Here is a 20127-nt window from a genome sequence, read left to right as displayed (position 1 = left end):
GTAAATGGTTAGGATAAAAGGGTGAGATATGGCTCACACAATTTTAAATATATAAGGATATGTTTTACCACTAGATTAATCTCTCAAAATTCATGACTTAGACTCTATTTATAGCATATGACTCCTTTATAATCATTATTGGCTCCGCCACTAATCATATTCGTCACTAACTCATTAGCATCATTAAGAATAAAGAGCTGCATTGCTACACATTTGACCAACAACAATAATAATAATATTAATAATAAAACCCATCAACAAAGTGGATCCCGTCCTGCATATATTTTAAATCCAGCAACATTTTTATGTAAGAAATTACTACAAAATGAGAGAGCAAAAAATCAAAAGTGCTAAAATCTTTCTTCTTTTTAACAAAAAGAAATCTTTCTGAAATTTAAAATGAAATCTTGCAGTAGATAGCAAATCTTTTACTCTTTTTTTCTTTTTAATTTTTTTTAAAAAAATAAAACTTTCATAACATAACAAAACAATAACATTAGAAAATTATAGTTAATTTTCAAATACAGTTGTTTTGTTTTTTAATTTCATTTTTTTTAGAAAAGATCATTTTAGAAAATAACAGAAACATTAAATACATTTTGAAAATTATATATATATGGAAAACCCAAAAAAAAAGAAAAAGAAAAATATATATGTGTATGTATATATATATATATATATGAAAATCAAATTTATTCTTCTCAAACTAATTTTTAAAAACAACATAAGATAAACCTCCTGAAATTGAATTTTGAAACCAATACATAATTTTCTAACCACCACACATCTATGTATAAATATATGCTCATGCTTTACATTTTTCTTCATCGAATTAAAAAGTTTTGTGTAAAACTAAATCTTTGTGAGAAATGGAATTGAAGGTTATATTTTGTTGTTTATTTGTGCTCTTTTCCTTGTGCTTAGCTGATGATGTGGAGGTCTCCATTAACGGAGAAACCGAAAAAGCTATAACAGATGAGAACTTTATATGTGCAACTTTAGATTGGTGGCCTGATACAGAATGTAACAATGGCTACTGTTCATGGATTAAGTCTAGCATTCTCAATATGGTAATCTTTTTCTTTTTTGGCATTTTCATTTTTAACTCTTTGCAAGGTTGAATGAATTTTAAGCTAACTACCTTTTATGGGAATTTGCTCCATTTTGCAGGATTTGAACAATGAGATGATGATAAATGCTATGAAGGGTAATTTTCTGAATAATCTTTTATGTTCATATTTGATTTTGTTTTTCTGTACTTTGTACCTCCTAATAAATTCTGAAAGTAGAAAATTTCCAAGCTTCCTTAACCAAGTTAATGATGTTTGCTTCTATGTTTTTTCCTTTTTTGGGTTCTTTTTATTTTTACTGTGCTAAAACTGGTAAAATTTTCAGCATTTGACAATCTGAGAATCAGAATCGGAGGTGCATTGCAAGATCAGGTTGTTTACAATATGGGATATTCACTTAACCAAGTGCAATGCCCTGCTATGTTCACACCAGGCAGTGGCCTATTTGGGTACAGTGGAGGTTGTCTCACCCAACAAAGATGGGATGATTTAAATGCATTGTTCCAAAAAACAGGGTACAAAGCATACACATAACCACCAATACTGTCACAATTTCTTATCAAATTAAGAGTTAGTGAATTTTATTTTAAACTCTTTTTTTTTTTGGTTGCAGAGCTAAATTGACATTCGGATTGAATGCCCTTGTTGGGAAGGAACACTCTTCAACAGACAATGCCCTTTGGGTTGGTAATTGGGACCAAAGAAATGCCCGTGACCTAATGGAATATTCTATATCAAAAGGATACCAGATTGATTCCTATGAACTTGGTAAGAAATTGTTTGCACTTTGTAGTTTAATTATATGGTCATTTTTAATAATACACCTTACAATCTAAATAAAAATATATGTTATCAGGAAATGATCTATGTGGTTCCGGGGTTGAAGCAAGAGTGGATAGTGATCAATATGCAAAAGATATGATTCAGCTCAAGAAGTTGGTGACAGAATTGTACCCCGATGCCTCCACAAGGCCAAAGGTGTTAGGCCCTGGTGGCTTTTATGATCAAGCTTGGTATGATAACTTTCTGCAGAAAACCGGACCCAATGTCGTGGATGGTCTGTCCCATCACATCTATAACCTTGGTCCAGGTATGCATGTGTGCACTAAATCTGATGATATTCTTAGTTTTGATCTGCTATTTTGGTTAAGGACAGATAAAGAAATTTGTGGCTTTCAGGGGGCAATCCTAACCTTATCAACTTGGTTCAAGATCCAATCTACTTGGACAATATTGCTCAGACATTTGAGGATGCAGAGAATTCTGCAAGGGAGTTTGGTGCATGGTCAGGACCATGGATTACCGAAGCCGGTGGAGCTTCTGAGAGTGGTGGTAGAGATGTTTCTCATACTTTTGTTGATGGTTTCTGGTTAGTACTATTCCTCCATTTTTTTTACGTACTCGGAAACATATTAACAAACACAAGGAGAGTAATTAACTTGAAAAGAAAAATTTACAGGTACTTGGACCAACTAGGTATGTCATCAAACTACAATCACAAGGTTTATTGCAGACAATCTTTGATTGGAGGAAACTATGCCCTTCTCAATGAACAATCTATGTTTCCCAATCCAGACTATTATGGGTTAGTATCTAGCCCAGAGCTTAATATTTAGATTCAATATCTTCAACATTCAATTTTTTTTTTTTTTTTTTATTGAATGTTTTTAATTGGTTCACTAGTGCACTTCTTTGGAATCAACTAATGGGAAACAAAGTGCTTGCTACCAAACACAGTGGGTCTCCTTTCCTAAGGGCTTATGCTCATTGCTCAAAGAATCAGGTATAGCATTTCTATATAGTATTTCTATATATATATATATAATCAACCTAAAACAAATTCATAAAACATTTTTTTTTTTTGGCAGCCTGGTGTTAGTGTGCTTCTGATCAACATGTCCAACTCTACCGCCTTTGATGTGACTGTTACCGACGACTTCAATCTGTATCCTGATCAGCTCGCTACAAGGAAAAATGGTCCCAGATCACAGAGACAAGAGTACCACTTGACTGCAGAAGATGGTTACATTCAGAGTGATGTTGTGCTATTGAATGGAGTAACTTTGAGGCCTACAATTGGATTCCAAATCCCAGAAATGGCTCCAATGATAGTCGATAATACTGCTCCAATTAATGTTGCTCCTGATTCTATCGTTTTTGCAGTTTTTCAGGATTTTAAGGCTTCTGCTTGCAGTGCTTAGGGAGATTTTTTTAGTTAATATTGATCCATTTCCTATGATTCGTAGGAAAAGTAGCACTTTTGTTGAGCTTTTTTTTTTTTTTTTTCCCCTTCTTTTTTCTTTTTTTTCCCTGTTTTGTTTGTCCTTGTTATGAATTTTCCTGGTATTAAAAAAATCTTCTCGATTTTATGATATGTATTATTGTTGATACCATTTTTGATTTTTTTTTTTTAAATTGTTATTATGATCTCTTCAATATAGATTTTATCTGCATATCAACGAGTTCAAAAAATAAATATAAAAAGAAAAAAAAAAAGTTGGTCATGATAAAAAGAAAAGAAAAAAGGTTAGTTATAAAAAGTAAGATGCCATTTTTACTACTCAGGCATACTAAAAAAAAAAAAAGATTTTAACGTAAAAACAGATTTAATATACACAAAAAAATTCTACCTCGGAAAATTTAGACACAAATCTCACTCCCTAATTTTGTTATATATATATATATATATATATATATATATATATATATATATATATATATATATATATATATATATATTTATTTATCTTAGTTTTGTTAAAATATATATATATGTATATATGTATATTTATATATATGATACCCAAAAAAACTAATAATGATAATAAACCAAAATATAGATTTTGTTGAATAGAAAGCGGGATGTACATTTGAATATTATGTATATATTTTTTAAATCTTATCATTCTGGATGATAAAAATGGAGGAATAAATTTAAAAAAAAGTCTTAGACTTTTGAACAATAAAAATAACTAACAGCAATTCCCAAATGCAGAAAAATCCTACCTCAGAAAATTTAGGCACAATTCTCACTCCTTAGTTTTGTTCAATTTAAAAATATAATACTAAAAAAATAATAATAATAAACAAAAGTATAGATTTTGTTGGACAAAAGCGGGATGTACACATTGTATATCATATATATATATATATATATATATATATATATATATATATATATATATATTTTAAATCTTTTCATCCTCTGGCAATGATCAAAAGTGGAGGAATTAAATTTTAAAAGAACAGATAATTATCTTAAGTAGAATTTTTATATAATAATATTGATTCTCTAAATCTATCTTCACAATTTATAGATTGTAAAACTAACTATAAAAATATATCAATCAGTTTAGTTGTAAGATGTATACATATATCCATTTTGCCAATATGGAATGCTATTTGGTCCATACATATTCCAGCCCACTATATCATATAGTAATATAATTTAGTGCCTTTTAGTTATATAATCATACTAATATGCAACTCATAACCCATTACATAATATAGAATATATGTTATAGGTTAGATATTTAGCTTGGCAAAATTTTCGGTCAAAATATGTGTCAATGAAAAAAAAGATAAAATTAATTATTACTTTATAATTCGTAGAGTTGCCATTTTGCTTGAATTCAAATTATTGCAACTAATTGATACGGGAATTTCTTTTCACTATATTATCCACTTTTTTAAAATTGAAATTGATATCCATATCTTTTTTTTTAAATAAATTGAAATCACTTTAGCAGTAAATCTTGGCCAAGTGAATAATAATAAGAATATATTAATGGACTAAACCTGCATTTTTTATTATTATTATTATTATTTTTTTTTGTGGACAATAACGTGGTTTAGTATGAAAATGGAGGCAAGACACATGGATCTCAATTGTTCATTTGGAGGCTGCCATGTGACTAATAGTGTATAATTCCAGATATTTTGGGTTCTGACACGTGACTATTTTTTTTTTTTCTAAATTACCAAAAAAAAGATAGACATTATTATTATTATTATTATTATGGACATAATATTAAATTTGTCTTTTGAAAGATTCTGTTGATTATTTAAGATCTTACAAAGATGATTGTTTAAAGTGCTAGCTCGATAACTTTCCCCTTTTCCTTATCTGATGTGCCACAGATGTATTTGGAGGCTATAAATCCAAAAGTAAATGAAAAAATAAATATAAAAGAGAAATATATATATATATATATATATATATATATATATATATATATAATTGAAAATAAAATGTACCGATATATATAATAAGATTTTTTCTTTTTTTTTATGCAATGCAAATGAAAGCTAAAATACATTCTACCTGATGCTAAAACATTAAAGAGCATGATATATATAATTTGTTTGTATTAAAGTATGATCATCAAGCAGATAAATAATTTCTTTTTAAAATAATAAAAAAAAAAACACATTTAAACAGAGTATTTATCTTTTATTTTCAAATACAAAATTATTATTCTGCTGGTTAAAAACTCATTTTCAAAAAATGAAAATTTATAAAATCAAATAGCATCATTTTTTCAAAAAATAAAGATAAGTAACTGTTTCTTAAAAAAAATCATTTTTTAAAAATGTTAAATCAAATCTTACTTTTTTAAACCAATTACCTGTACTACTTATGTTTATCATCAAAAAGCATTTAAAAAAAAAAATTATCAACAATGCAGTAAATTCTAACTACCTTATATTCAAAAACAAATTCTACTTCTAATTTAAAAAAAAAAGAAAAAAGAAATGAAATCAAAAGCAAGACAAATAAATACATTTGAAAAGATATATATTTAAATATTTCAAATTAAATATGTATATAGAAATTTGAAATGAAGTTGGTTGTTTGTTTATCTAAAACTATCAACCAATATTGGGATTTAAATTTTGAAAAAAAAAATAAAAATGCATAAACTTTGAAGCCACCGTACCTATAAATAGTATTCATTCTCTCAAATCTTTTGTATCACAAGCATTTGTATTAATACAAAGGAGTTTAGGAGTTTGAGTTTCTAAAAAAAATGGAGTTGAAAGTATTATTCTGCTGTTTGTTTGTGTTCTTTTCGTTGAGTTTAGCTGATAACGTCGACGTTTCAATTAATGGAGAAACTGAAAGTGCCACAACTGATGAAAACTATATATGCGCAACTTTAGACTGGTGGCCTGATACTGAATGCAACAATGGCTATTGCTCTTGGATCAAGTCTAGTGTTCTGAATATGGTACTGTTTTTGTTTTTTTTTTCTGTTTTTGTTTTTTGTTTTCTCTGTTTTCGAGCTAACCTTTTGAGGGAATTTGCTAACTTTTGTAGGATCTGACAAACAAGCTTATGATCAATGCTATGAAGGGTAAGTCTCTAAATAAGCAGTTAACTATGTTTTTTTTAAGAATTTATTAGAAAATTTAAATACCCTTCTACTTATTTTATGTAATTTTGCTATTTTTTTTCATTTTTTTTTTTTTCAGCATTTGGCAATCTGAGAATTAGAATTGGAGGTTCACTGCAAGATCAAGTCGTATATGATGTAGGGTATTCTCAGCAAGCGGGTTGCCCTGATACATTCTCACAAGACGGTGGTCGATATGGATATGGCCAGGGTTGCCTTTCCCAGCAGAGATGGGATGATCTCAATGCATTGTTCCAAGAAACAGGGTATAAAAATTGTGTAAATATAAATTATATATAATGTCATTATATTTTACCTCAAACATTTCAACTTAACAATTAAATTTACACTTCATTGCAGAGTTAAATTGACATTTGGGTTGAATGCTCTGGCTGGGAAGCATCAATCTACAGATGATAAACTTCTTTGGGTTGGTAATTGGGACCAAAGAAATGCTCGTGATCTTATGGAGTATTCTATATCAAAAGGATACCATATTGACTCCTATGAACTTGGTAAGAATATGGTTTTCTTGCATGTCAAATTATGTAGCTTTTTTTCTTTTTTTTTTTCTTTACTTGATCATGAACCTCACATTACAAATGTACTATCAGGAGATGAATTATCCGGGACCGGAGTTGAAGCAAGAGTGGACAGTGATCAATATGCTAGAGACATGATTCAGCTTAAGAAGTTAGTGACAGATTTGTACCCTGATCCTGCCACAAGGCCAAAGGTTATAGCCCCCGGCGGCTTTTACGACAAAGCTTGGTACGATAACTTCCTGCAGAAATCCGGACCCAATGTGGTGGATGGTATGTCCCATCACATCTACAACCTTGGTCTAGGTATGAATCTGTACTCTGAATTTGATTTTGCATCAGTTTTAATCTGCAATTTGGTTGCTAACAGATAAAAGAAATTTATGGTTTTCAGGGGGTGATCCTAACCTTATCAACTTGGTTCAAGATCCAATCTACTTGGACAATATTGCTCAAACATTCGAAGATGCAGAGAATTCTGTGAGGGAGTTTGCTCCATGGGCTGAAGCATGGATTACCGAAGCCGGTGGTGCTCTTCAGAGTGGTGGCCGGGATGTTTCTCATACTTTTGTTGATGGTTTCTGGTTAGTACTTTTACCTACATAAAAAATATCATAACAAACATATGGAAAGCACTAAGTCGGTAGAGAAATTTACAGGTATTTGGACCAACTTGGCATGGCATCGACCTACAATCATAAGGTTTACTGCAGACAAGCTTTCCTTGGAGGCAACTACGCTCTTCTCAATGAACAATCATTTTTCCCCAATCCCGACTATTATGGGTTTGTGTTCTAAAGCTTAAATTTAGATCCTCTAGATTTAATATGGTATTTTTATTGATTTTTTTTTTTTCTTGATCCAACAGTGCACTTCTGTGGAATAATCTGATGGGAAGTAAAGTTCTTGCTACCAAACACAGTGGCCCTCCTTTCCTGAGAGCTTATGCTCATTGCTCAAAGAATCAGGTAATCCAACCATCATACCTATGTTTTTGGTGGATTTTCTTTTGTATTTCTATTATACAGCTGAGCTGAGCAAAATCAATAAACTGGTGTTTTGCAGCCTGGTGTTTCACTCCTATTGATCAATATGTCCAACACTACCGCCTATGATGTCTCGGTCATCGACGACTTCAATCTGTATCCTGATCAACTTGCAACACGCAAAAACGGTCCAGTATCACAAAGAGAAGAGTACCATTTGACAGCAGAAGATGGCTATATTCAGAGTGATGTGGTGCTACTAAATGGAGTAACTCTGAGTCCAACAGATCAATTTGAAATCCCAACCATGACTCCAAATCTTGTGGATAATACTGCTCCAATTTCAGTTGCACCTGATTCCATTGTGTTTGTCCGTTTCAGTGATTTCCAGGCTTCTGCCTGCAGTGCTTAGGAGATTGTATTGTGTTTTCTTCATTTCTTTTAGAGTCCTACAGTTCGTAGGATGAAGACCAAGATCAAGTAGTTATCATAGGACTTCTTATTTTTCTTTTATTGTTAGTCTTTGTTATAAATTTTTCAAACATAATAAAAAAGAATCTATATATCTTCTCGATATATAGAATTTATTATTTTCTCTATTTTGTTGTTATATTTCTATTTCTGAAGTCGAACTTCTTGAGTTATGATACTGGTTATGATACTGGAATCAATCAAAGATTAGTAAAAGATAGCTAGGTCCAGTTTTATACAATTGCAAGGAAATTTTCCATTTTAGACCGGAGAGAGTTTTTGCCTGAAATTTTTCTATTATGAAATTTCTTAATTTTCAGAGTTAAACCAACTGGCCAATTTTTCATACACATAAATATGTATATTCAATGCTTCATAATTCCAAACTTTGCCCAGCTTTTTCACTTTTTATAGTCTTCTTCTAGCAGTGTCAAGGATCGAAGTATACACCCATCTCAAAATAAAACACAATCTTTGAAATGTGTTAAATCCTAATTATTTTATGAAAACGAAATGCCTCAAACAATGGTAAACAAAGGCAATGGCAACCTAGTCCCAGAAACTGAACTTTAGACAAATGACTCCAAGACTAACATAGTTTGAAGGAGATGGCAACTTCAGCATGTTCGAGCCCCTTCAGTGAAAAAAGGACCTCTGAGTTTTGTTAAAAAGCCATCGAACAATAAACTAAAAGTAGAGTTCTCATAGCCCTGCAATGGGCAAAATAATAGATGAAGAAACTGGAGTCGGCTAAATCAAAGAAATGTATTAATTTTGAGAAGGTTTCTTATACCATAAAATATCAAACATAAGTCAACGCTATCTAAATAACCTCTACTCGTTTTTTGTTGGACTGCAATGGATTAAACCGGCACTAAGTTTAACACAAGAAAAATTTAAAATAGTTTATCCAAGCTACTAGAAAATACATTTTTTTCCAAGTGTCCATTCAGTAACTATGCCAACTAACAACGAAACAGATCCTCGTATCAATTGGGAAATTGACAGAAAAAGAAAGCTCTAGAGCTTTCAACAGGTACTCATATTATTTTTAACAATAAAATTTTGAAGCTATAAACCGCAATACTTTCTTGAGATAATGAGAAGAAGATGAAAGCCAGGGACCAATGGGATAGAACAGAGGTTTTGGTACTTTATTCGTAAAGCATAATCGGCATTAAGAACCGGGACTAACAGAGAACTCACTGAAACTGCAGAAAGCAAAAGGATAAAAAGCCTTGGAAAATTACAACACTGAGATGAAATAAATTGATCAGGTTGCAGAAGGAGAAAGTGCACTGGCATAAGAAAAGCAGAGGACTGAAATGTAAAAGGCAAAAGAAATGACAAAAGACAAATAGGTCCTAACAACATATTCTTATGCAATTGTTTTTTTCATAGACAACTTATATAAGACTAGTAGGATCATAGCAAAATGAAGATCCATTGCAAAGTTTGTGAACTATTTAGATAATCAAATAATGCAAAAATACAAACTTTCATAGAAATTTATAAATTATTAAAGCAACATTGATGTAGATGAATAAGATGCGAATTTTAGCAAGGAAAAAGAACAAATTAGAATAATCAGCTGTTGGATGAATTACAACTACAGTAAAATGGCAAAGGACATATAAAACTGATGCCATTATCCCTTTCACAAAAACAGGAGAAAATTGCAAAACCAATAACCAAACTTTTAATATCACCAGCAAAGCCACTTGACCAATGTCTTTGTTCTATCTTATGCTGGTACATGGGTAATCAGCCACTTTACAAAAGAAGAAAAAAAATAGCTAAATCAACCATGCTTCCTGCAACTTAAACTTAGTAATGACTCAAAAAGATGCTTCTTCTCTGATGAAAACCATATGAAAGAAGTTTCTGAATATTAAAACATAAATCTGTGAGGAAGTAGATGGACCTCCGATGAAAAACAACAGGTTGAAAATAGAGGCAGAAAAGAAAGTTTAAGATTTAGTAAATGCAGGAAAAAATTCTTGGGTATTTTGGAATGAAGAATCAACGGTCTCATGATGTGATTTCTCTCACAAGCCTCTCCAACATGGGGTATGCAAAATACAATACCAAGAACGATGGGATAGCAAAAAGAACTGTGATTAGCAAGTAAAGTGCCAAGATCACAGCACTTCCAGGTATAGCAAAGAAGATAAGTAAAAGAAATATCACGATCAATGGAAACTTGGATGTAAAATGAATGAAAAAGTCCAGAGATTTGTGAAGGGATAAAAACTGTCTATCAACATAGCTTCTGCCATCATTACCATCATATCTTGACAGCTCAGGACAACTAGAAAATGAGGCCCTCCTGCGGTTACCATGGCTGGCTGGATTTCCAATAGTTAAACCGCCCCTTGGAGGCAAAATTTGTTGATTTTCGCTTCCCAGAGAGGAACCAAACTTCATCCTATCACCATTCAAGCTCTCAACCATCCAGAGAAGAAAGAAATTCTTGCGGGGAAACTTTAGACTTCCCCTATGAACCAAACGCAATGATAGCAAGTGACACCAAGGGCAGGAAACAAGAAATGGAATCTTAATTTGTTGAGCAGGTAGTTTCAATATAGCCCATTGAAGCCCCAAGACACAATTTTTACAGAGAGTGTGGCCGCACCATAGAACATATGGCACATTCTCAACAATGTTGAAAGATTCACAGCATATAGGGCATTCTAGTCCTTCTTCTCTGCTAGCATTTGAACAGACATCATCATCCGAGCACTCTGAACAAGCTTCACTCTTACTAGAGCTTTTCTTCATTCCAAAGCTTGAAATGGCATTTGAACCAAAACCCCACATTATGGAGTACAGTTATCATACAACCAAAGTAACTGCTAAATCTGTGGTGTTTGAGCCATCCACCTATAGAATACACCAGTTAGCCATGAAACTGAGCCTTAGAAGATTTCATAGCATACGCTGTCAATAGCTTTTGCTCCTCAAATCAAACCTAAATATATAGCAGGCAAAATTAAACATCTTAATATTCAATGTGATCATGCAAACAATCAAGGACCAAATAACATTACACTAATAACAATATACATTCATATGCAGATATATACATATATCCATATATACTAATTACAATATACATCCATATGCAGATATATACATATATCCATATATATAGCCCTTCGCTCATCGAGACTCTCTGTCTAGAGTTCATCCAGGACAGCACCTATCCTTAAATGTAAAAGTTTTTATTTGGGTATCCATTTAAGGATACGTGTTGTTGTGGACACATTGTCCTGGATGAGTAAAAAATTCTGTTATATACATATATATAAAATGTACAGAAAAATAATTCCTTTCACAGCTAAATTAGAGAACCGACCAAATAAGACCCTGCTAGCTTTCATGTTTGACCAGTGCAATCTGCAATACCAGCATGATGGTATTTTCCTATGAAGTAAACTGTTGTCTAGAGATATTAAATCTATTCAAATTCTCAAACATAGTATATTCAATAGTAAGATTCTTAAAATTTAAAGTTCTACCAATTTCTAAGATCCCTTATAACTAAAACAAATAATCATAACAAAAATCAAAATCAATTTTATTTCCCAGTTATGCTCTAGCAATTGAAAACCATAGTTAACCACTACCTAACAATAAACAATGCATTAAAAAAAAAAAAATCCAATTTTGGTGAAAATTTTTGAATTTATGCATATTTAAAAAATAAAGAGCTAATCCAATAAAAACAAAAAAAAAAACAAAAACACTATGATCAAACATATATATATATATATATATATATATATATCGTAAAAGCGAAGATAATTAAGCGAAAAGGGTTTGGCACGAATAAGCATTAGGACTGTGAGGGAAATTAAAAACTTGTTCGAGAAGAATACGTAATTCAAAATTTGGTCTATACCGCAAGTTAATCAAAAATTAATAAATAATTGAAAGGGAATTTAAGATGAATTTTACCTATTCCTCATCTTTGCAGACATTTCGAACAAGAATCTTGAAAGAGGAGACGTTGAGCAGCGATCGAAGAGGAAGATCAGCTCGCTCGCTCGCTCGCTCGCTCTCTCTCTCTCTCTCTCTCTCTCCTCCCTCTCTGTTTCTGAGAAATGAGTCGCTATGGTAATATTAAGATATTTTTACCGCAAGGAAAAATGCAAAATATTTGCCACACGCCGTCGTTTTTGTTTCTTCCTTTTTTGGGAGTTAAAAGTGCTGTTTGGTTAAATTATGGGAAAAGTCACTAATGATTTTGTACCACAAAAACATATAAAAAGAAGCATTTAAAAGTTTAAGAATCTCTACCGTAAAATGGGAAGCTAAAATTTTTTTATCTTTTGTAAAAAGCTAGATCTCCTTTCCTTTTTCTTTCTTTCTTTCGCTTTTTTTTTTCTCATACAAAAAATTAAACATTTTTTTTAAATAAATGAAATTTCATTAAAATTGAACAAAACAAGAAATATCTTTTTGTAATGTAAAAAGTAATATTTTTTGAACTTCTTTCATCCAAAATTGAGACTCACCTAAGGATAATGCATATCATGAAAGCAAATGAACTATACAATTAGCATCATTAGAAATGAAAAAAAAAATAAAAACTATCATTTAGAAATAACAATCTCCTAATATTTTCAACCAAAAACGCATACAGACCAATACAAACTTGATTATTGGCAATTAAATTTATGTCAACTTGAGTATCACTGGCCAATTTTCCTGGTAATAAACCCGACTCCAAACCAAAATTAAGATCCTCTTGAATTCCCAACAATTCTATTGTTAAAGGAAAGCACATCCGTCGAAATGTAATATGAGCAGCAACTCCCATCACAAGATCATGGTAATCCCAAATAATAATATGTACACCCATCATATTAGACGATAAGCATCATCTACAATTATCATAAACTAACCTTGATTCGGTGGAACCAAGTGAATATCACCCTACAAAGGTTTTAATGTCACAGCCTTAATATTTGCTTCATGAAATTTAAGATGCAAAACAGTCAAACCATCCGATAATAAACTGTCAGATTTAACAAAACCATTATGCAAATATATATTCCTTCTTTGCCATAAACCTTAATATACAAAAGCAAACATCTCCGTATGAAAATCACTCAATACAAAAGAAAGCCAAAAGCATAATTCCTTAAAAGGTGATGCATTCTTCGCACATAATGCCACATAAAATTCCTCCTCCTTCTAAACCCGCTTAACATGAGAACAAAGCCTTAAAGCATGCAAAGTGAACTTCACCTTGTCATGACAAATAAAACAAAACTCATACGCTTGAATGGCTACTGACTGTTGGAAACAATCCAACTCAAATGAACAAGCCTGTCACATAGAATTTTTTTCTTATTTGGAATCTCTAATTAATACAAAATTCTTCAGACTTTGATAGCTTCAACAAAGCTTGTACCACCAATTCGAGCAACACCACTTAATTGACCATCCACCCAATAACCAGATTGGACAAAATAAGACTCAGGATATTAAAAGTGCCACTCCAAGCAGTCTTTACAATCCAAACCTCCAATAGAAGTATTTAAAATGATATTTGCCTTATCATTGCATGTTGTTTCTCACTCTCTAAAAATCCTAGCCTTTAGAATCCATGATTAGAACTAAAACTATCGAATCCATCGGCAATAAATTAGAAGATAAAACCTATCTTAAACCAGAATAAGTAAGCTAACATTTTGAATAAATATTTATCTTGTGACCATTGCCCAATTTCCATATACATCTTATGCGAATCCGCCTGTGTCCACACAACTGACAACCCGTTGGGGTGTCGACCCGATACGGATGAAGACCGGACCGATCATTAAGGCTCAAGCTAAGTGGTGTGGGGAAAATCTTACTGCCTTTATTCAACGAGTAATTCATTCTCAAGAGGGCTTGTCCATACCCAAAGATCCAAGATCTATTTTGAGCATCCAAGTGGTGGATGCCAATATGGGCTCGGGTAGTGGTTTTGGTACATTTTTGGAGTCTGGGCAGCATGAATTGGTTCAAACTCTTTATGGATTCAATAAATATCACTAAGAGGTCATGGAAACAAGTCAAGGCAAAAGTAAAACCGACTTGTACGGACTTATACGAACAGCTTCAAAATTTGGCTGAAAATTATTGTAATTTATGCTAACTTTATTTTATTTTGTTAAGTTGGCTTTTTCTCTTTCCTCCAAGCAAGGGCAATGTGTGGGCTCCATAATAAGCTTAGTTGGCATCCTAAAAATCATATTGAAGCTGATTTGGAGCTCAAATTGATCAAAAATAGGTCAAAGTCATCTTAGTCAAAAAGCTAGTATTTTAGTTTTTGATTTTACTTTTTGTTTTAGGAAATTACTATTATTTTTTAGATTTTATTTATTTATTTGCTGAAAAAATAAGTTTAGGAAAGTTATTAGTTTAATATTTTAATTGTAAATTAATTAATTTCTAATTCAAAATAAAGGAATTAATTAATCAAAATTATATTAGGAAAGGAGTGAGAAATTCGGCCACTATAGGAAACCACATGTATGGCTGGTTTTTCCTTTTTTGTTTAGGGTTTTATTTTATTTTCTTTTAGCCTCTAAAAGGGCTTGTTTTTTAAGGAAGAACACACCATTAATAATATTCAAAATTTATTCTTTTAGCCTCTAAAAGGGCTTGTTTTTTAAGGAAGAACACACCATTAATAATATTCAAAATTTATTTTGTGAGATTGAATTTCTCGTTATTCTTTTGAACACCTAAAATACCATTAGTAAATGAGTATTTTAGTTTGACTTATCAATAGGCCTTCCATCACCTATTGTGGCGTCTTCATTATATACCAAAGTTTCTAATCACAGGTTGATTAGGGGTCAAGGTGGCCATTAGAACTCGAACATAATTAGATCCAGGCTAATATAATACGGGGTTAGACGCAGGTCGTCATAGGTTCGTATTATTTGGTATCACAGCCAAATTTTGTTCAGGTTTAATCTATCTTTATTTGTTTTATTTTGTTTTGTATTACTGCAATTTTAGCATTAGGTTAAGGTTGCATCTATCTCATACACGTTCAGAATCTTATAAATAAAAAAAAATCATTCCTAGTTAAATTAGGATTTCATAGTTTTGTCTTATTTTTTGTTTCCTAGTTTGTTGGTTGTTTTTCATCATAGTTCTTGTTAATTTTCATTTTTTCAAAAAAAAAAAAAAAAAAAAAGGAGAGAGTTTTGAAAGCATATTGCATTAAAACCTAAAATTTGTGGAGTTGTGTTGTTGAAGGCCACGGGTTTGGTGAGATTTTACTATTGGAATTGCTATTTGGTTGCTAAATTTTTTTTAATGGAGTTGTGTTTGATATTCAATGAAGAAAAAACCGAATGAAAAAAATTTTCGGTTTGTTGAATTTGGTGTTGAAATTTATTGCTGGAAATTTCTTGGAGCTGTTGTTTTGTTGATTATTTATTCAATATTTGGAGTTGCTGGAGAGTTATTTTTGTTACTGGATATTTGAATTTTGGGTGCTTAAATTATTTGGATTAAAATTAGTTAAAGGAATTGATATAAAACTTGAATTACAAGAACAACAACCAACACTATTCTATATTTTTGTTCAATTTGATTCTTGTTTGTATTTGAAATTCTTTTTCTATATTTTTATTCTTGAACCTTTAATTTCCTATCATCTGGTCCAGTTCTTCTTAATTCCAAAATTTTCTTGTTAATTTGCCTTATTTTGCCTAGAAAATCCAAAAATTAGGTTTTGTTAATTCATTCGGTACTGCTTACTTTTTGCTACTGTTTTGTTGATAAGTTTAATTTAAACATACTTGTGTTCTAATTGCTGTTTTTGAGGTGTTTTAATTAAAAATTTGAGATAATTCATTGAGTGGAAAAATGCAAGAGTGTGTGAGCTTAAAAGAGGGTAAAAGCCAAAACTAGTGTACAAACACGAGTGTCGAGTCCTTATTTGAGTGAAACATGTGAGGGAATGAATTAGGTAATGCCTTATTTTATTTTTGTGATATTCATACTAATATGGCAGATTCAAGGGTGAGAAGAGGAGATCCACCTTTGAGAATTAATGAAGAGGAGTCCGTAGGATTTAAAGGCGATTCCCGAGCTACGGGGAGTGGTGAGCAAACGGACATGAGAGCTATATTGGAGCAATTACAGCGGATGAATGCCCGATTTGACAACATAGATCAAAGCATGGACAGGATAGAAACATCACAAGGAGGGCCAAATATAAGGTTAGATGCTCATGGAGGTCGAGAATTCCGAGGGCGACCAAGAGAGAAATTTGGGGGAAGTAATTTTGGAGATAACTTGGATGAGGGGTTTGATGAAATTTTTGAATCTCAAGAAAGGCCAATCCATGGGAGACCAGCAAGGAATAAAGATGATGATCTAGGGAATATCAAGGTAAACATTCCACCTTTCTTGGGAAAAAGTGATATGGAGGCATATTTGGAATGGGAGGAGAGAATGGAGATGATTTTTTATTGTCATAATTATTCAGAGGCCAAGAAGATGAAGTTGGCCGCAATGGAGTTTGGTCATTATGCACTTTAACGGTGGACAATGAGAAAAATACATGAAGAAGAGTTGGTGATGACTTGATCACTACATGGTGACAAATGAAAGGAGCCATGAGGAAGCAATTCGTACCATCACAACATCATAGGTTGCTACATCAAAAACTTCAATTTTTATCTCAAGGTAGTAGGTCTGTGGAGGATTATTATAAGGAGATGGAGATGCTTATGATGAGGTTAAACATGAATGAGGATAGAGAAGCAATCATGGCAAGGTTCCTTGGTGGTTTGAATCGTGAGATAGCCAATCAATTAGAATTGCAACAATATGTGGAATTGGAGGAGATGCTACATGTGGCTATTAAATTGGAGCATCAATTCAAGAGGAGGGGTATAGGTTCACGTTTTGGGGGTGTTTCCAACAGTGGAAGATCAATTCTAAGTGACTGGAGAAACAATCCTACCTATAAAAGCAAGCCAAAGCCGAAGGTGGGAGAAGAAAGTATCGATCAACCAAAAAGGGATCTTAAAGCCGAATCTGTCCAAACACATAAAAATGAGATAAAATCTGATCCTAAACCTTTAAAATCAAGAGAAATTATTTTTTTAAGTGCCAGGGATGAGGGCACATTGCTAGCCAATGCCCGAATAGAAGGATCATGGTGTTGAAGGGTAATAGTGAGCTAGAATCGGGAAGTGAGGAAAATGGTGATGAAATCGAGCAAGAGAAGGAGAAAAAGCTTGAAGGTGAGACCGAAACTTTAAATGCTTCCCATGCTGAATTAAGCTTGGTTTCTAGGAGAGTGTTGGCTGCATATAAAGATGAGGATGAAATTCAAAGAGAGAACATCTTCCACACCCGATATGAAATCCAAGATAAGATTTGTAATATGATTATTGATAGTGGGAGTTGTACCAATGTAATTAATAACATTATGGTTAATAAATTAGACTTAACAACTATTAAACATCCAGAACTATGGCTTAATGATAGTGGTGAGATGAAAGTTAATAAACAAGCCAAAGGAAAATTCAGCATTGATAAATATGTGGATGTGGTTTTATGTGATGTTGTGCCTATGTGTACGGGACATATTTTACTTGGTAGGCCATGGAAATTTGATAAAGATGCTACTCATTATGGTCGAGAGAATTGTATTTTTTTTAGATTTAAAGGTAAAAAGGTCAAGTTGGAGCCATTGAACCCGAAGGAAATTTTTAGGGACCAATTACAAATGCAACAAAGGAGGGAAGCCGAGAAGCTCAAAAAGAAGACTAGTATGGCACCAACGATTTCACCATCCATTCAAGAGGGAAAAGGTGAGCTTGCTGTCCAAGATAAGTCCTCTAAAACCCAGGTTGAGTGGTAAAATTTTAACAAACCCGAGAGTGAGAAACTTGGAGAAAAAGCCGAGAGTGATGCAAAATTCAATGAAACCGTGAGTGAGAAAGGAGAAGAAAGAAAAGAAAGGAAAAATAAACATTTTTATTTGAGTTTTGGGGATGTTAAAAAAGCCATCTTGAGTAAGAAACCATTGCTGGTCATGAATCATAAATATGCTTATTTAAAGATATTTTTTTTGTATAGAACTTTATCTGCATTGTTGAGAGCTTTATTTTGTGGAAATTTACAAATTTGGAAAAGATTATTTGCTAACTTTTAAAAAGTGTAATTTTTGACATGATAAGCATGTATTTCTAGATTTTGTTGTGATAGTGTTTGACCCAGGAGATTTAGTTTGGTTGCACTTATGAAATGAGAGGTTTCCAAAACAAAGAAAGTCCAAACTTATACCACATGTGAATGGACTTTTTCAAGTTTTGGAGCAGATTAATGCCTGCAAACTTGATTTAGTAGGTGAGTATAATGTTATTGCCACATTTAATGTTGCTGATTTATCTCCTTTTGTTGCAGGTGATGACTTTGATTTGAGGGCAAATCCTTTTCAAGAGGAGGGGAATGATGCGAATCCGCCTGTGCCTGCACAACCGACAACCCGTTAGGGTGCCGACCTAATACGGATGAAGACCGGGTCGATCACTAAGGCTCAAGCTAAGTGGTGTAGGGAAAACCTTGATACCTTTATCTAGGGAGTAATTCATTCTTAAGAGGGCTTGTCCATACTCGAATATCTAAGACCTATTTTGAGCATATAAATGGTGGAAGCCGATATGGGCCCGAGTAGCGGTTTTGGTACATTTTCTGAGTCTGGGCAACATGAATTGGTTCCAACTCTTTATGGATTCAATAAATATCATTAATAGGTCATGGAAACAAGTCAAGGAAGAAGTAAAACCAACTTCTACGGACAACTTCAAAATTTGGCCAAAAATTACTGTATTTTGTGCTGACTTTACTGTATTTTGCTGAGTTGGCTTTTTCTCTTTCTTCCAAGCAAAGGAAACGTGTGGGACTTCATAATAAGCTTATTTGGCATCCTAAAAAGCATATTGAAGCTGATTTAGAGCTCAAATTGGTCAAAGATTGGTCAAAGTCATCTTAGTCGAAAAGCTAGTATTTTAGTTTCTTAATTTGATTCTACTTTTTGTTTTAAGAAATTACCATTAATTTTTAGATTTTATTTATTTATTTGCTGAAAAAATAAGTTTAGGAAATTTATTATTTTAATATTTTCATTGTAAATTAGTTAATTCCTAATTCAAAATAAAGGAATTAATTAATCAAAATTAGATTAGGAAAGGAGTGATAAATTTAGCCACTATAGGAAACCACATGCATGACCGGTTTTTTCTTTTTTGTTTTAGGGTTTTATTTTGTTTTCTTTTAGCCTATAAAATGGCTTGTTTTTTAAGGAAGAACACACCATTAATAATATTCAGAATTTATTTTGTGAGATTGAATTTATCTTTGTTCTTTTGAATACCTAAAACACCATTAGTGAATGAGTGTTTTAGTTTGACTTATCAATAGGCCTTCTATCACCTATTGTGGCATCCTCATTATATACCAAGGTTTCTAATCACAGATTGGTTAGGGGTCAGGGTGACCATTAGAACTTGAACATAATTAGATCCGGGCTAATATAATATGGGTTTAGGCGCAAGTCATCCTAGGTTCATATCAACATCCATGTTCTAACACACCACAATCCTAAATAAGACTTATACGTAAAGACAAA

At 32.3% G+C, this 20127-nt stretch overlaps 3 protein-coding genes across 4 annotated transcripts; 2 read left to right on the top strand and 1 right to left on the bottom strand.

Annotated features, from left to right (window-relative positions):
• The first annotated feature begins 841 nt into the window (after window positions 1–841).
• On the top strand, window positions 842–3401 carry LOC107428875 (heparanase-like protein 1). The gene is made up of 9 exons (XM_048463031.2): window positions 842–1070; window positions 1171–1207; window positions 1396–1585; window positions 1684–1838; window positions 1927–2160; window positions 2250–2439; window positions 2530–2655; window positions 2754–2853; window positions 2939–3401. The coding sequence occupies exons 1-9, from the start codon at window positions 870–872 to the stop codon at window positions 3269–3271; spliced, it is 1566 nt and encodes a 521-aa protein (XP_048318988.1). The 5' UTR covers window positions 842–869; the 3' UTR covers window positions 3272–3401.
• A 2666-nt stretch (window positions 3402–6067) lies between these two features.
• LOC107428889 (heparanase-like protein 1) lies at window positions 6068–8584 on the top strand. The gene is made up of 9 exons (XM_016039488.4): window positions 6068–6301; window positions 6391–6427; window positions 6546–6732; window positions 6827–6981; window positions 7081–7314; window positions 7403–7592; window positions 7668–7793; window positions 7877–7976; window positions 8074–8584. Exons 1-9 carry the CDS (start codon window positions 6101–6103, stop codon window positions 8404–8406), a joined length of 1563 nt encoding a protein of 520 aa, XP_015894974.2. The 5' UTR covers window positions 6068–6100; the 3' UTR covers window positions 8407–8584.
• Window positions 8585–10020: 1436 nt separating this feature from the next.
• Window positions 10021–12580, bottom strand: LOC107428884 (uncharacterized). Of its 2 annotated transcripts, none has more exons than XM_016039479.4 (2): window positions 12426–12580; window positions 10021–11436 (listed from the first exon to the last, which is right to left on the bottom strand). In XM_016039479.4, the coding sequence occupies exon 2, from the start codon at window positions 11283–11285 to the stop codon at window positions 10497–10499; it is 789 nt and encodes a 262-aa protein (XP_015894965.3). In that variant the 5' UTR covers window positions 11286–11436; window positions 12426–12580; the 3' UTR covers window positions 10021–10496. The 2 variants fall into 2 exon arrangements, with proteins under 2 accessions (XP_015894965.3, XP_015894966.3); XM_016039480.4 differs by having other exon boundaries at window positions 10021–11348; window positions 12426–12579.
• Between the last annotated feature and the right edge of the window lie 7547 nt (window positions 12581–20127).

The sequence above is a fragment of the Ziziphus jujuba genome, chromosome 12, assembly GCF_031755915.1.
Source record: "Ziziphus jujuba cultivar Dongzao chromosome 12, ASM3175591v1".
NCBI lineage: Eukaryota > Viridiplantae > Streptophyta > Magnoliopsida > Rosales > Rhamnaceae > Ziziphus > Ziziphus jujuba.
This window is presented reverse-complemented; position numbering and strand designations above follow the sequence as displayed.